General features: G+C 38.2%; 1 protein-coding gene across 1 annotated transcript; it reads right to left on the bottom strand.

The window, feature by feature from the left end:
* Positions 1-11121: 11121 nt before the first annotated feature.
* Positions 11122-12279, bottom strand: LOC113344424. Its single transcript, XM_026588395.1, has one exon. It carries the CDS (start codon positions 12277-12279, stop codon positions 11122-11124), a length of 1158 nt encoding a protein of 385 aa, XP_026444180.1.
* Between the last annotated feature and the right edge of the window lie 5876 nt (positions 12280-18155).

Here is an 18155-nt window from a genome sequence, read left to right as displayed (position 1 = left end):
GTGCTGTTACTTTGAAGAAATTAGAGTGCTCAAAGAAATTAGAGTGCTGTTACTTGGCCAATAAACATTTTTGGAAAAATCTTCTCGAAAAGTTGCGCGGGGCACCTCTGGAGGACACATGCTATTCAGACCCCTCAAACGGATAAGGGGCGACCAATTACTAAGGGGCATCCATTTCAGGGCAGTTCCTAAAGGGAGACCAGCACAGGATAGGGGGAGGTCACTTTCTTCTCAAAATTCGAATATTTTTTGGCGGGAAAAATAACCAGTGAGCAACCAAATTTTTGTTTGGATTTCGAAGATGTTTGAGTGAGATTCAATCGCTGAAATTTGTTGGGCTAGACGTGATTCAACTAAACAAGCCTGGTATGTGCGCTGGAATCAATCGAATTGGGCTGGATAATCCAAAATAAGGAAACAGAGTTTGAGTTTTGCACGGGTCTCTGTTTGGGTTGATTTTTGGTAATTCAGGGAGACTAAACGCGTGAAATTATTTCCTAAGGTAGTATTTTATTTAAGGAAGATTTTAAGACAATCAGGAAAGCTCAGAATTGGCTAGGGAAGTCGGCAGAAGAGATTATTGTCGTGACTTGCACGTACAGAAAAAGCGAGAATTAATCGCTATTTTTAGGTTTCTGAGTAGTATAAAAGGTGTGTTTAAGTACCACGAAAGGTAACGAAGTTATTGGAGCAGTTGCAGAGGAGTTAGAAACACTACAGAGCCATATTGATCAAGTTGCAGGAAACTGTATTTTGCTGCTGCTGCTGCTGAAGAACATCCGCTGCAAATAAGAACAACGTCTCAAATTTGTAACGCTGCTACAGTGACTTCTTTGTAACAGTTAGTCCTTTGTCTTGCAACGCCAATACATCGTTCCAAACATCCAGTGTTATAGTTTTTCATCTTTAATCAACTTTTGAGCAACAAACATGTATTTTGAGCAAGTGATTAATATGAGGAGCTAAACCCCATTGCTGAGGCGATAGAGGAAGCTATTTTTCCAACAAGAAGTGGTATATTCTATTTTATTTATTTATTTGCAATTATTTTATGATTATTTGCCTTGGTTGAAAATTGTTTGAATGATCCTTGTTAAGCAATTGTGATTTCTTTTGATAGAACATACTTGGACCTAGGTTTCTGATGTTCTATGCTTTGGATTTACACTTTTTATTTTGAGAATCTACTAGTTGCAATAAGTTAGAATCAACTTAAATGAGAAAATTGAATAAATATAAATATTGGGATTAAATCACTTTGAACTTTGAAAATGGTGGAATCTTAGCCTCAGTGTTCTTTTAATATTGATTGAGTTTGTGACAATTTTTAGTTTTTTTTTCTATTTTAGTTTTAGAATTTAAGTCTATATTTTATCCTTCGCAAGTCTGAGAATCGAACCACTTTTACCACTATCTCAAAACCACATCAACCTTCAAACCATTTTAACGCCTCTCCTGTTAAGATGGATGCGAAATATTTGCACAATACGGCATCATGATTTTTCCCATTATAACATGCACCTCACATAGGCTTTAATGTGTTGAATTGCACAAGTTGTTCCATCATAAATGCTGGTTAATGCGGGAAAATTGCATTTCGGTGGTATTCCTCCTAATTGTACTTCCCTTGTAAATGGAGTTTTCGCAGCTTCTTCTATTGCTTCATCCAATTGTCTTCTGCCTACTTCTCCTTTATTATTTAGCATTCCTCTCATTTCTTCTAATTCTTTCAAGATTTGTTTATTTACACCTGAATTTTGATCCATTGGTCTTTTTAATTTCTCCTCTCTTCTTCTGCGTTCATGTCTTTCTTCTCTCGCGAAATTTTGCATTTCTTCTTCATTATCCTCATCTTGTCTTCTTTTGCGATTCTCTTCCTCATCTCTATCTTGAATTCGCATATAATGATGCCTTTCATTTTCCCCTCCATGATTTTGTTCATTTCTTATCAATTCCTTTCGCTGTCTTTCAGCCATCCTCTGTATTCTATCATACTCTTCATTGAGATTACCGTTATTCCGGTTTTGTGTACGCCTTCTTTCTCGATTGTCGTGATTGTTCTGGGGAATTATCTCCTGAAGCTCTTGTTCTTCCATTTCCGCTCTCAATCTTTCACGTTCGAAGATTAAACATGCTTGTTCAGCACAATGTCTTTCAATTTCTTCTTCAATCGTCTGTTGATTTCTTTGAGTTTCTCTTTCATGTAAAATTCTTCTTCCTTCCTCTAGATTTCCTTCGCCATCTTGGTCATTTCGTCCCTGACGTTGTCCGTTCTCTTGATGTCCACCATTTTGCCCATCATCAAAAGTTTCATTTTGTGGAACGTAACGATCATCAGCTCTTTCCTTATTCTCGCGATATTCTTCATTAAAATTTGATATTTCTTCTTGAATATTGTTTCCAGCATTGATTGTGGGTGAATTTCGCCTCATTTCTCTTCTAGTCGATCGTGAATATGATTTTGTAATACTTCTCGATCTTCTATTCTGTAGTCTTATATTCTCCATCCTTAATTCGTGGTTTTTCCTTGTTAGATTTGCACGTTCTTCTGCCTCAGCTCTTCTTTCTTCATGTATTATTCGTCTCAACGTTTCTAACGCTCCAGTTTCCTCATCTCCATGAATTATTCCTTCATCTGATTCTTGATTTCTCTCTACCTGTCTATGGTTTCTGTTTTGTTGCTATTCTTCTACTTCTTTTGCCGAATTTGATTGCCAAGTGTGTATACTCACCCTATCATAATATGTATTCCACCCTTGTACTAGTGTTTGTTGAATTGGTGGTTGAATTTGATTTTCTCCATTATTTCTCATTCTAGTAGATTCTCCCATTTCACTTCTTTCTATCCCAGCAATTCTCTTGAATCTTCTAACAATAGTCGGTTGTTCGGATGTATTTCTTCTTCTAGCCATTTCTTCAATGTTAACAATATTGCAAGAAATTATGTAAAATTCTTAATCAATCACTCTAAATCTTCACAAATCTCATTATTAATCTTCAGCTTTTTCTAGAATAATCTTCAATCCCTTCCTATTTCTAGCGCTATTATGTAGTTGCAGGAAATCCTACACTACACCCCTCATATGATTTCATTATTATTCAACTCATTTTAGATTTACACTCTTAATTTTATTGATCAATCTTTAAATGTTCTTACAAGAAAAGATAAAGGAATCAAGAATGACCTCTGCTCTAAACTTTTCTCTCTCCTATTTACTTGTTTCTTACTCAAAAAGATCTCTCTCATTCTTTACAACTTGAACGACTATTTATAAGGAAATACATAGTGGATGACAGCTAATTTGTCCTTTATTTTCGGGTATGGTCTGCGACATTCTCGCAACCTTACAAATGCTAATTTCGCAAGCTCTCTAATTTTCGCAGGACTATCACATCTTTCTGGTGATCCTAGCTGACGTCGTTTATCGTATCATTTCTGAAATTATTCTGCGACGCTGTTGTGTTGTTGATAATTTTGCTGAGATATTATCGTTGCGAGATTCTGATCCTACAATAATGGTGATCTACAACGCAATTTTGGTATGGTCTCGAAAGTCTGCGATGCTCCTATTTTGGATGATCCATCTCTTCGTGGAGCTGCTTCTGCAATAAATCCAAGTTTCCAATATGCAATTGGCTCTTTGGTAATATTTATATCTTCATATTTTATTTTATATTCTTTTTATTCTTTTTTTCCAATATATAATTCCTTTATTATATTTTCGCATGTATCTCGCTTATCCTATGCGGTTTCCTCGGATTACCAAAGGAAACTTCTCAGTCTGGGGAAAGAAAATTCCAAACTTAAAACTGAAAATTCTACCAACACTGAATTACTTCGCAAGGCTCGATAAAGGAATGACGAACTTATTGGTACGTAATCTTTAACTTTCTCATTTTCCTTGCTTTATGTGCTAATTCATACTTCTTATTTTTCTATGCTCGCAGATATTTATAACCTTTCTGATAATGCATCTAACTTTTCTGACGAGGAAACTCTTTTAGAACATCTTAATTCTTCTTTAAACAATTATTCTACCAAAGGATTTGAGAATCTTAATCTGAGGGAATTAAGACTGAAGTATGCTGATCTTCGAATGGATCACAGACCCCTATTAACCACACTTAATAACTTCAAACGTCGTCTTCATGAGAATAAGAAGATAATCCAGGTTTTGGAAGTAAAGAGGAACAAACTTATTAGTGAAAAAGATGAGGTTGCTCTCAAGGGTGCGAAAACACTAGAAAATTCCAAGAAATTGTCCTTAAAGTTCAAGATGAACGTGATTTAGCTTTGAGCGAAAAGAACGCACTTATTGAGGAAAGAAATTTAATCTGTTCTCGACTTCTAATAGAAAGTGAGGCTGAATTTAGTTGGGTTGCTAGAGTTCTGAATGATGCTAGGGACGGTTTAGACGTAAACGTGAGCCTTCAATCTGAACATTCTGCATTGGTTAAAGACATTATTTCCACTCACGAAGGTCATTTGTTTCTCTCTCATACTTGTCATTTCTTGAGGATGATATCCTTTTTAACTCTAACCTTTTTTTTTATATTTCGCAGAGAAAGAAAAGAACTATCTGGAGAAAATTGAAGAATTAAAGACACAACTAACTACTGAAGAGAAGAAACGTCTCGAGGAAGCCGAAAAGTTATCAATGGAGTTATCTTCTCGCAACTCCAAGTATCAGTAGTTAAAAAAGAATTATATCCTCATTATTTCAAATAATAGCAAGGATGCCATCCGTGCTCGTGATGCAGCAGTTAAGAAAATCTATGTTGATAATGACATTCCTCTCTCAAAGTATATATTCGCAGACGTTCCTCCCAATGAAGTTGTTCCTGATATTATTGATAGTGAAGAGGATTATGAAGAATATGAAGAAGAAGTAAGTGATTCTGAGGCCGAGCGAAATGATGAAGATAATTTAGGCAAAAACTAATTATTTTTCGCTTGCTGTAAATTCTTTTCCTGCCTTTTGTATATCTTCATGTCTTTTGGAATTTTTTCTTCAATGTACACCTTTTAAGTGTTAATTTTCGCTCCTTTAGCATAAGTTCCCTTTGATTTACATTTATATTCGCAAATAGCAGAGTTCCATTCTTTCTCTCATGTGCATGAGACTATCAAATGGGGAAAATTACATTCTTTTTATGTTTGCATTCCCATTCTTGCCTCTGTTAGTTGGCACACATTGATAGGATGATGAACATAGTGTCGCTATTTGCCTCAATCGTATTTTGTATGATGCGAACATTTTCGCAGCAAACGAAGTTAGCTTATATCTTATTTTTCTCATGAGGTCTTATTTTTCCTTCCTAATTAAAGGTCTTATTTTTCCCAAAATTTTCTTTGCTCTTGTGCGACGAAATCGCAGGAAGTCTTTACATTGTAGTGTATCGATCCAATGCTCTCGCCTTATCTTTTTCTTATATTATTGCCTCTTCAGGTTTTATTTGTGCGTAAATATGACAATCCTTAATACTCCCGTAAGCAAAAAGCCTCATGACATTTACGTATTTTCACACAATTTAGCTTCCTAATGGAAGTGTCGTCCTTATATTCCCCCTGGTTGACCCTTCATGGAAGCTTACCTCTACCGGGTTAAGGTTGACTCCTCCCATCTGGTAATACAACAACCAGTTGATTTCGCAGCCTCTTATCCCTCCACCGATAAGGTTTATGGTTACGAAACCGCACCCTAAGTGGGGTATCTTCGGACCGAGTGCATCATAGTCAGGATTTGTCAAGAGTGGAAAGGTACGCCCCAGACGCCCCGGGCACTCTTGACTCAACCATGTACCTCGGCGCCCTGATCGAGTTTCTGCACTCCTTAGGAAAGATCTTATTACCCCAGCCTTTCGATTTATGTGTCTTTCCTGGATTGGCATTTTCGTTTTTCTCACCCCAAATCTCCATGCCTCAAGTTCCAGGATCGATGTAGCTTTCCCTTGAAACATGCTTGCCAGGTTTTCCCCAATTATGACGTGCGACAGGTCTTACTTTTTGCCTCTTGCATTTATGCGAACTAGGTTGCACGCCACATTCGGATTCCTAGCCTCCCTAGTTAGAGTTTTTATTTCTGTTTCCTTCTATTAAGGTCTTATTATAAGGACTTACATTTTCCTTTTTTTCTTGATATGATATCATCTTATGAAAATAGAATTTTGCATTCCATTCTTATTCTTGATTTATATAACTCTAGTACGTAGAATTCTAATTAATTTCTCATGCATGAATAAAAACATTCATATTACTCGTTTGCTCCTGTCATCTATTGTGTCTCTTTAAGTTCGCTGGTGCTTCTCAGAACATTATTTCACATCATATCCTCAATCTCCACTGTACGAGAATCATCACACAAGTTATTTTTTTCCTGAGAACACAACTTATGTCTTTGCATTCGTTCTCCTTTTTTAGAAGTAATCTTTTTGGATCGCTTGGTATTATTATTCGCAGAGGATTCTGCTTCAGTATCTTTCTTATCTATTTTCCCAAATTTAGACACTACATCCACCATTAATCATTGACGAGTCGGAAAACCGACTTTGTTTTACCGCAAGTGCACAATGTCTAAATTATAGCCAACAACAAATGTTCCCACGAGGAGTATTCTAAATTCCTTCTAGCTAATACAATCAAATTCTTAACCAATATCAATTTAAGAGAGATTTTTCTGAATCTTATACTAAGAAATAAACAAATAAATTGGATGTAAACGAAAGTATTAAAGTGACGAGTGAGATAGAAGAGGGTTAAGGATCCGGGAATCCGTTGCAAGTTATGATTACTTGTGTTTTATCATGAGAGTTTCGATATTAATCATGTAAAGCGGTAACACACAGCAACTAATACATGGATGATATGCCTTTAAGAACTATTGATAATAATCGACGAAAGATTGCTTCATCTCGACCTAAAAGTAGAACCCATAATCACTATGTATACTTGGCATACAAAGTAGAAGAGTATTCATAAATCTAATATCAATCAGGTCACAATGGGATTGTCTATAGCTTACCTATGTAGTATACTTGGCATAAAGCATGAGAAGATCTATAAGAACAATCACATATGAGATACTCAAACAGAAAATTAAGCTTTTGATTTAAAGTAACTCTTGTTCATAAACACAAATGATCTAGCCTACAAGTTCATCCTTTCACCCTAACAGTTTTTAACAAATCATAGAAAAAAGAAAACAATAACACCAAACCCTTATTTTCTCCCTGTCGACGGCCTCCCACTCCAATCCATCCCGCTGGCTATTTGTAGATGCGGGAAAGACTCCTACTTGGACCATTCCAGCAAACTCCAAAGGCCCCAATCCACTAATCTTCAAATTCACAAGCCAACTTCTTGGCCTGAACCTAGTCCTCCAACATCTCAACACCAGTTGCTGCAACCATTTCAGACCCACTACACCGATACATCCAACACCAACATCTCTATTACCTTGCAACAGACCCCAACTTTATCTTCTTCCAAACACAAACAACACTACCAGCTTGATTCTCTATTCCGTCTCCATTCGCGTCTTTAATCATTTATTTCTTCGCAAGCTGCAGCTTGATCCTCCAACTGTCTTCAGCTGCATCCACCAATTTCAGCCGGCTCAATTCACACCATTGTCTCCCTGGTTTCAGCTATCAACACAAATTTCTTCTCAGTTCCTTGGTCACGGCCATGGCAACACAACAGCTGCTACTTTGATCGAACCAAGACCACTAATTCAGTCACAATAGCAAAACTCGCAAAAAAAAAAACAATTCCAGTTGCAGTCGCTGGTTTATCTTCACATTCTTCTACATCTCAGCCAATCATTATTCCCTGATCACCAATTCACTGATTTCCATTCTTGGACCTTCACTGTATTGTCGCACCAACTTACTACCTTGTGAACTTCTCTGTCTTTGCTACCAATTGAGACCAAGCACAATCGAGAACTCCACCTCCGTTTGAAGCAATCAGCTTCAGTTCCCGTCTGATGTTCTTCCTTTGGTTTCGGTTCCAACCACCTTCAGATTCAAATGCCAGATTCCCTCGAAACCCCATATTATTCTGTTGGGGTTTAATTCTGTTACCGTGAACACCATATCTTTGCATCCGTGGATTAATTCTTAATCGAGACTAACCAGTTAAACCCAATTTAAGACCATGACGAGAATCCTCCTAATTGATCTTCATTCCCGCAACTGTGATGTGTAAATCAGCAACACCCATTCATTCTCAAGTCTTCTAATTCACATCTATTATTGTTGTTGTAATTTATGGATCAAGAGCCTTCACTGATTCGAACCCTTGGATACACAATTCAGTTGTTGTTGTTGTTGTTGTTGTAACCAGTAATGCTTCAGATCCTTTCTCGTTTTTGTGGAAAATGGAAGAGTAAATGAACCCAGATCCCCTTTAGGCTGCTAAAGAACTGAACTGCTCCCTCTCAATGAAAACAGAGAAGAAGCTTACAAGAAAACTGTGGCGTAGAGTTATCCACGTTTCACCATTTCACTCCCTAGTCGCTGGTGGGTTAGGCTTGAGTGTTGTAGCCCATAAGCTTGAGCGAACCAGATGGCAAGGTGGTACGCCTGCGACATATGAGTTGTAGGTTTGTCAGCCCACAAACTCTCATTAAACTCCAACTCCATTTGGTGCCATGAGTGATTTGAGTGGTGCTGATATATAAAAGATACCAGGTCATCCACTTTGGTTATTTTTCGGTCCGGTGGTCGGATGTCACTTGTAATTCCTGTAAAAGCACTAAAGTGATATCATTAGCATAATATCGAGACCTAGCTAGTATAAATGCGTGTATAAAAGTGTCGCACTTGCGTGCTTATCAGATTCCCCCACACTTATATTTTGCTAGTCCCGAGCAAAACAAAACAAAATCCGCTCTACAGTTGGATAAAGATTAAGATGGAGGGGTATCCGCTCTACAGCTGGATAATATAGGAGATAGTGGAATCCGCTCTACAGCCGGATAAAATAGGAGATAGGGGTATCCGCTCTACAGCCGGATAATATAGGAGATAGGGGTATCCGCTCTACATCCGGATAAAATAGGAGATAGGGTGTCCGCTCAACAACTGGATAATAGCATTTTTTTTTTTTTTTTTTTTGAGAATTCTTAACGGAAGTGAAACCTATAAAAATCTGAGTGTTACCCACTCCCCCATACTTGATCATTACATTGTCCTCAATGTAACTGAGTCCTCCAATGTAAAAGTCAAGGTGGGAAAATTCATAAGCAAACAAATAAAATATTAAAGAGTAAAGGAAACAAAACTGATGGGTTTACTCCCACGAAGCGAATGATATTTGTTCCCTGCTTGCACGCAGCAAGTAATCTCAAATGAAGTGAGCAACCTGCCAAGCATATAGATAAAGTCTGAAAAGTTGGGAATCAACCCAACATATCAGGTTAGCTGCAAATAAGAACCTGCGAAGATTATAATCAGCTAAGCATATGCGAAAACCCATTCCCTGTACCAAATAGTCTGTAATAATCAAGTCATACTTTGTCGGGACAAGTAAATTCACACAAAAAGGTACACAATATTCAGCAATGTTTATTCGGAGTGCAGATCCTAAATCGGGTTCAAGATCAACTGAAATTTCCATGGACAAACTATCTTCACTAGATATCGGAGGAAGCAAAGCACTAGCACTTACAATAGGCATCAAAGCATCACACTAAGCAAAACGATCTAAGCATACATCTAGTGGTCCACGTTCATGAAAAGAAACAACTCCTAAACCTGGGTCTAGGTCCGCGGAAATAACTTCCGTTGTTAAGTTACCTATATTACCCATTGGTGGATCAAATGCATTGACAATGTCAATTAGCATAGGGTCATCGGAGTCTGCAAAATGGGCAAAAAAAAGTAGAGAGTGGTTCAAAATTAGCAGTCCAAGTTAACTTCCCTGTATCAATTGGTTTCACATTCATATATGCTTCTGGAGAACAGTTAGATGCATCAATAAAAGGACTTAATGCAGCAACAATATCATGCGTAACCGGATTTTCAGAATCAGCAAAATGGAAGTAATCGTCTAACAATTCAGTTTATGTCACATTTTTACTCCATGCAGTGTTCTCAAATTCTTCCTCGAGATCCACTAAACAACAGTCACTAGAAGGGCCATTCACACATTCAACCATGCAAACAGATTCACAAGCATCGGAAGCCAGAACAGGAATAGAAGGATTAAAAACATTTATTTCCACTTTCATGTTACCAAAAGAAAGCTCCATAATCCCATCCCGGCAATTTATAATAGCATTCGAAGTGGCCAAGAAAGGCCTGCCTAGTATGACTGGAATCTGTCCACTAGGATGAAACAGGCTGCGTATCTAAGACAATGAATTCGACGGGAAAGTAAAACTTCTCAACCTGTATTAAAACGTCTTCGATTATCCCCCTAGGTACTTTTACGGACCTATCCTCAAGCTGGAGTGTAACACTAGTAGGTTTAAGCTCACCTAATCCAAGCTGCTTATAAACGCAATAAGGAAGAAGATTAACACTTGCACCTAAATCTAACAATGCATGCTTAATGGTCTGGTCGCCAATACCACAAGATATGGTAGGAAAACCAGGGTCTTTATATTTCGGTGGTGTGTTATGTGTGATAATAGAACTGACCTATTCAGTGAGAAAAGCTTTCTTCTTCATATTCAACCTGTGTTTCACAGTGCAAAGATCTTTCAAAACTTTAGCATAAGATGGAATCTGTCTAATAGCATCAAGCAAAGGAATGTTAACTTCAACTTGCTTAAACACTTCTAAAATCTCACTGTTTTGAGTTTCTTTAGTTTCAGGTAACAGTCTTTGAGGAAGAGGAGCACGAGGAATGTATGAAACCTCAGGCTCATCCTTCTCGTTTAAACTAACTTTTGTATTGCTAGAAGGAGTATCCTGGGCAGTTGAGGACGAGTCCCTAACTTGCTCAATTTCCTCGAGAATCGGACCCTGATTACCTATTACTTTACCGCTTCTCAAAGTGGTAATGGCCTGAACATGATCTGAAGGTGTAACTCCAGATTGGTTTACCTCAAATGAACCTTTAGGATTTGTGCGAGGCTGAGTAGGGAAGGTTCCCTTATCCCTCGCATTCATCTAGATAGACAGCTTCCCTAATTGATGCTCCAAATTTTTTATCGACCTTTGGGTAGTCTGCTGGAATTCAGAGGCATTTTGCTGGAATTGAGCAAATTGCCTCATGTCTTGACTCAGTTGTAGAGTGTTCTGTGTTAACAACTTCAGACTCTCGGTCAAACTAGGATCTTTTTGTGCGAAACCTGATGACATGCTACTATTTGGTTGGTCTTGATATTGACCCTTGGACCATGAAAAGTTAGGGTGTCTCGACCACCCTGGGTTATATGTGTTCAAGTAAGGGTCAAATCTTTGGTGATTGTCCTGATAGAGAGCATTGGCTTGCTCTCTGACATTATCATCAAAGGGATGGTCTACAAACGGTCTAGAACTAAACTGATTCTGTTCTAACGACTCGATTCGCCTTGCCATAACAGCAATATTGGCATCAGAGTCAAACTTGATATCAACTATGTGCACACCACTCTTATTAGGTACAGACTTCCTAATGGGTTCCTTAGCGTCCCATTCCTGAGTTTTTTCAGCTATCTCATGCAAAAATCTATACCCCTCATCAGTTTTCTTTTCCTGAAAATTACCCCCACATAATAATTCTACCATGGTCATAGTTTTATGATCTAATCCTTCGTATAGAATCATAGTGAGTCTCACGGAATCAAATCCATGGTGCGGACATTGCAACAAGATATCATGGAACCTCTCTAAGTAATCATAGAGAGATTCTCCTTCTTGCTGCGAGAAACTATTAAGACTTTGACGTAAAGATGTGGTTTTATGCCTAGGAAAAAATTTGTGCAAAAATAACTTCTTCATCGCATCCCAAGTGTGGATGGAAGAAGACGGTAACGCATCAAGCCACGATTTTTCCTTATCTTTCAAAGAGAATGGGAATAATCTCAATCTCAAATACTCATCGGTCAAGTCTTTAATTTTCACAGTACCACATAGCTCCTCAAAGTCTCTAATGTGGTAGTAGCGGTTCTCATTTTCTCTGCCATAGAAGTTTGGCAAAGCCTGGATGGTACTAGTTCTAATCTCAAAATGTGCTTTAGTGGAGGTCAAAACAATGCATAAGGGTTGGCTCACCCTAGTCGGGTACATATATTCCCTTAAGGTCTTAAAAGGAGGGTCTACCTCCTCATCATCAGTTCCAGGCATATCTCAATGTTCTATTGATCCCAAAAAGTAGTGGGATTCTCTAGCACAAACTAGGCATAAATGATAAAATTCAAAACCTAGCTTGACAAACAAATGCAATGCACAAAAAGCAAGCACACAAGCAGATTTGACTATCTTAGCCAATTTACTTACTTCTGTAAACAATAGCAAATCAGCACACACAAAAGTTGCAAGTAACTTACTCGCGAGCGCTCCTAGACTAGCAATTTTAGTTCACAGAACGGGTGTAGCTGAGCAATCTTTAGCTCCTAAGGTACCTGAAAATCAAACAAACTAAAGAGATAAAAAGAATCTAAAAATAAAAATCAAAAAGATAAACTAAAAACAAAATAACTACAGAAAATAAACCCTAAACTACGATCAGAAATTCAAGGGTATCAACTAGAGTAGATAGCAGCCACTCCCCGGCAGCGGCGCCAAAAACTTGATGAGTTGGAAAACCGACTTTTTTTTACCCCAGGTGCACGGTGTCTAAATTATAGCCAACAACAAATGTGGTTCATTCCCACGAGGAGTGTTCTAAATTCCTTTTAGCTAATACAATCAAATTCTTAACCAATATCAATTCCAGAGAGAGTTTTCTGAATCTTATACTAAGAAATAAACAAATAAATTGGATGTAAACGAAATTATTAAAGTGACGAGTGAGATAGGAGAGGGTTAAGGATCCGGGAATCCGTTGCAAGTTATGATTACTTGTGTTTTATCACGCTATTTTCGATATTACTCATGTAAAGCGGCAACACACAGCAACTAATACATGGACGATATGTCTTTAAGAACTTTTGATAATAATCGACGAAAGATTGCTTGATCTCGACCTAAAAGTAGAACCTCTAATCACTATGTATACTTGGCATACAAAGTAGAAGACTATTCATAAATCTAATATCAATCAGGTCACAATGGGATTGTCTATAGCTTACATATGTAGTATACTTGGCATAAAACATGAGAAGATCTATAAGAACAATCACATATGAGATACTCAAACAGAAAATTAAGCTTTTGATTTAAAGGAACTCTTCTTCATAATCACAAATGATCTAGCCTACAAGTTCATCCTTTCACCCTAACAGTAATTAGCAAATCATAGCAAAAAGAAAACAATAACACCAAACCCTTATTTTCTCCCTGTCGACGCCTCCCATTCCAATCCATATCGCTGGCTATTGGTAGATGCGGGAAAGACTCCTACTTGGACCATTCCATCAAACTCCAAAGGCCCTAATCCACTAACCTTCAAATTCACAAGCCAACTCCTTGGCCTGAACCCAGTCCTCCAACATCTCAGCACCAGTTGTTGCGACCATTTCAGACCCACTACACCGATGCAGCCAACACCAGCATCTCTATTTCCTTACATCACACAGCAACATACCCCAACTTTATCTTCTTCCAAACACAAAAAACACTACCAGCTTGATTCTCTATTCGCGTCTTTAATCATTTGTTTCTTCGCGGAAGCTGCAGCTTGATCCTCCAACTGTCTTCAGTTGCATCCACCAATTTCAGCCGGCTCAATTCACACCATTGTCTCCCTGGTTTCAGCTATCAACACACATTTCTTCTCAGTTCCCTGGTCACGGCCATGGAAACACAACAGCTGCTACTTTGATCGAACCAAGACCACTAATTCAGTCACAATAGCAAAACTCGCAAAAAAAACCAATTCCAGTTGCAGTCGCTGGTTTATCTCCACATTCTTCTACATCTCAGCCAATCGTTATTCCCTGATCACCAATTCACTGATTTCCATTCTCGAACCTTCACTGTATTGTCGCACCAACTTACTACCTTGTGAACTTCTCTGTCTTTGCTACCAATTGAGACCAAGCACAATCGAGAACTCCACCTCCGTTTGTAACAATCAGGTTCAATTCCCGTCTGATCTTCTTCCTTTGGTTTCGATTCCAACCACCTTCAGATTCAAATGCCAGATTCCCTCGAAACCCTATATTAGTCTGTTGGGGTTTAATTATTTTACCGTGAACACCATATCTTTGCATCCGTGGATTAATTCTTAATCGAGACTAACCAGTTAAACCCAATTTAAGACCATGACGAGAATCCTCCTAATTGACCTTCATTCCCGCATCTGTGATGTGTAAATCAACAACACCCATTCATTCTCACGTCTTCTAATTTGCATCTGTTATTGTTGTTGTAATTTCTGGATCAAGAGCCTTCACTGATTCGAACCCTTGGATACACAATTCAGTTGTTGTTGTTGTAACCACTACTGCTTCAGATCCTTTCTCGTTGTTGCGGAAAATTGAAGAGTAAATGAACCCAGATCCCCTTTAGGCTGGTAAAGAACTGAACTGCTCTCTCCCGATGAAAACAGATAAGAATCTTACAAGAAAAATTTGGCGTAGATTTAGCCACGTTTCACCATTTCACTCCCTGGCCGCAGATGGGTTAGGCTTGAGTGTTGTAGCCCATAAGCTTGAACGAACCAGAAGGCAAGGTGGTACGCCTGCGACATATGAGTTGTAGGTTTTCCAGCCCACAAACTCTCATTAAACTTCAACTCCATTTAGTTCCATGAGTGATTTGAGTGGTGCTGATATATAAAAGATACCAGGCCATCCACTTTGGTTATTTTTCGGTCGGGTGGTCGGATGTCACTTGTAATTCCTGTAAAAGCACTAAAATGATATCATTAGCACAATATTGAGACCTAACTAGTATAAATGCAGGTATAAAAGTGTCGCACTTGCGTGCTTATCAGTCGTTCACCTCTTTGACTATTCTTAGCATGCTGCTTCCAATTTCTTCGTTTGTATTCTCGCTCTTCGCACTTGTCAATATCAATTTCTTCCTTCATTTGTATCTCCTCTTATTATGCCAAGGCCTTCAGGTAAAGGAATTTGTATGCATTGATGGAATGTCGAAGCCACACACAAGATACTATGCAGCCAAGGTCTCCGAATCATAGTATTATAAGGTGAATCAACATCAACAACACAAAATACAATTTCTGTTGGTAGACACCGTAGAGAAATTCGCATTGTCACTTCTTCTTTTGGATTGTTCGCAGCGCCATTGAAGCCATAAATTTTATAAGTTGAAGGTATTAACTCATCATCTCTTCCACTCATAGTATTGTATGTATGATAAAAGAGAATATCAACAGAGCTTCCAGATCTATGAGTATTCTATTTATAGCCCAAGTATTCGCTTCATCTTCTTCATCATCATCATCTATTTTTGCTTTCGGATTAATTCCTAACTTCACCACTAATGGACACTCGTGTGGTTCTCCTCCTTCTGGTGTTTCTTCCGTACTGAACGAAATGGTCTGTTTTTTCCAATCCTTTAATGGCGATATCTTTGCAAGATTGAAGATTTCTCTTCCATCATTATCTCTCGCATGCACACGACTTAAGATGTTGTCATGAAAGTCTTCTATATTTTTGAAAGAATGTATAATCGAATTATAGTATAGGTTCTTCGCCTTCGCACCTACTTCAATTACATATGAATTCTTTCCTTTCTCCGCACCATATGTATTTCCTCCTGGTGGTGGTGGTAGATTCGTTGGCTGATGTCCTAAGAAGTGGTCCAGTTTTCCTTGCTCAATCATTCTCAGTATGATTTTCCTCACATTTCTACAATTACTTGTTGTGTGACCATGAAAGTGATGATATACACAAAATTCTTTTCTCCTTCTGCCCGATGTTTGCTCATCTCCTACATTATGTGGTTCAGGAATTTCTTTCATTAGTAGAACAGCTTCCCAGATTTTTTCTACTGTAGTGTTCAACTTTGGCAAGTTTATCTGTTCCCAGACCACCTTTCCAGTTCCTTTCCTTCTATTATAATATGGTTGTTGGACTCCATAACCTTCTGGAGGGTTGTCCATTCTTTGAATCTTATTATTTCCTCCTCGAGTTTGGAATTGTCTTTCTTTATATTCTCTTTCGAGTTCTTCTTGATCTGCACTACCTATGGCTACTAGCTTTTGTTCCACCTCTGTAAATTTCTTTCCTTGACTTCCCTGAGATGTGCTCGCAACAACATTTGTCATCCTTGGGAGTAAACTTGCATTCCCATTGCTCGCATTAGTCATCGCAACTGGGTAATGTTCCATATCTCTTTGCTTCTCCTCAAGCGCTATATACTCCTCTTGAAATTCACGCAACTCTGACATTGTTATGGTGTCTTTTATCCTGAAGATCCGTGTATATAATAAATTCGTAGGAAAAAGAGCATTGATAAAGGCTAGTATAAGATTTCGTTCATCTACTCGTCTTGCCATTTCAGTACACAAAGTTCTCCAACGTGTTGTTAGAAGACGCAAACTTTCATTAATTCTTCTATGAAGTCCAAATGCCGTCTCAATTCCTAGTCGCGACAGATTATTGTTGATATATTGTCCTAAAAAGACGTTCTGTAGATGACAAAATGATCTACTAGTTCCTTCTGGCAATCCTTCAAACCACTGCAAGGCTTCTCCTGTCAAGCTCGCAGGGAAATATTTACACAACACCACATCATTCTCTTCCCATTGCAATAGAGATCGGCTATAAGCTTTTATGTGTTGTACTGCACATGTACTACCATCAAATATACTAGTGAATACAGGTAAATTGCATTTTGGTGGTATTATCGCCATTTGAATTTTCCTTGCAAAAGGTGTTTTTCCAGCTTCCTCTAACTGTCTCCTTCCACCATTTCTTCGCGTAGTCATCATTTCTCTCAATTCTACCATTTCTCTGAGAATTTCTTCGCTCATAGTTTGATCTAAATCTTGTCGCATGGGTCTTTTTAATATGGCTTTCCTTAATCTATTCTCATGATTATTCTGACGCATAACCTCTTGTATCTCTCTTTCTTCGGCATCTTCTCGTCTTTTCCTACTGCTTTCCCTTTCATCTCTCGCACGTTCACGAATGGCATTACTTCTTTCTTCCTCTTCTTCGTTGCATATTGATCCCTCAATATTTCTATACCATGTAATAGAATTCTCCCTTGTTACGGATCATCTTCTTCGTCATTATATGATTCATGGTGCGTGCGATGACGTTCGGCTTCATCTTGACGTCTGTTGTTCCTTTGACCTTCTTGTCGGCGATGACGTTCGCACGGTTGCTCGTATCGGTCATATTCTGTGCGTCTCTCGTCGCGTTGATCTTGTGGATTATCATCTACTTGTAAGTTCTCATCAATATTACCTAATGGTTGCTCTCGCCTAGCATCTCTTCGATTATATTGACTTTGTCTTGATGAACTTCTGCTTGTCCTTGACCTTGATCGCGTAGCGCTTCTTGATCTCTATTCTTGCAATATGAGATTCTATTCTCTTAAATCATCATTCTGACGTATCAAGTTCGCACGCTCTTCATCCTCTCTTCGTCGTTCTGCAATCAATCTTTATCTAAGTTCTTCAATTGTCATATTCTCTTCGTTTCCTTCAATCCTTCCTGCATCTCCAGTTTTATGCGTCTGTTCTTCGGTAGAATTCGTATGTGCAGTATGAATACTCACTCTATCGTAATCAATATCATTGTTCTGCTCGTGTGCACGCTGAAGTCCAATTGGAACATTATTTCTTTGATTTTCTCTTTCTCCTTCCCCTGGTTGTTCAAGAATTTCACCTCTTCTTCTTTCGGCAATTCTTGTACTCCTTCTGGCTGCCACCGCTTGCTCAATAGTAGATGGGATTCTTACCATTTCCACTTTCTTGTATTAACAAAGGCAAAATTACTTTTAAAAAGATTGAAAGGCTCTTATGATGAAAATCTCAAATGTTTAAAGAAAAGTGCTAGATCTAAAGTTCTGATAACTTGATTTCTAAACGAATTCACCAACAGGATATATCACTCCAAGCTGTTTCTAGCGCCAAAATG

Source organism: Papaver somniferum, unplaced genomic scaffold (genome assembly GCF_003573695.1).
Source record: "Papaver somniferum cultivar HN1 unplaced genomic scaffold, ASM357369v1 unplaced-scaffold_76, whole genome shotgun sequence".
In the NCBI taxonomy this organism is placed as follows: domain Eukaryota; kingdom Viridiplantae; phylum Streptophyta; class Magnoliopsida; order Ranunculales; family Papaveraceae; genus Papaver; species Papaver somniferum.
The sequence above is the reverse complement of the archived record's forward strand: the minus strand, read 5'-3'. Positions and strand labels throughout refer to the sequence as shown.

What these genes read in the sequence shown, in the direction of transcription:
- LOC113344424 (XM_026588395.1), bottom strand. Translation starts at nt 12,279, where the DNA reads ATGCCTGGAACTGATGATGAGGAGGTAGACCCTCCTTTTAAGACCTTA.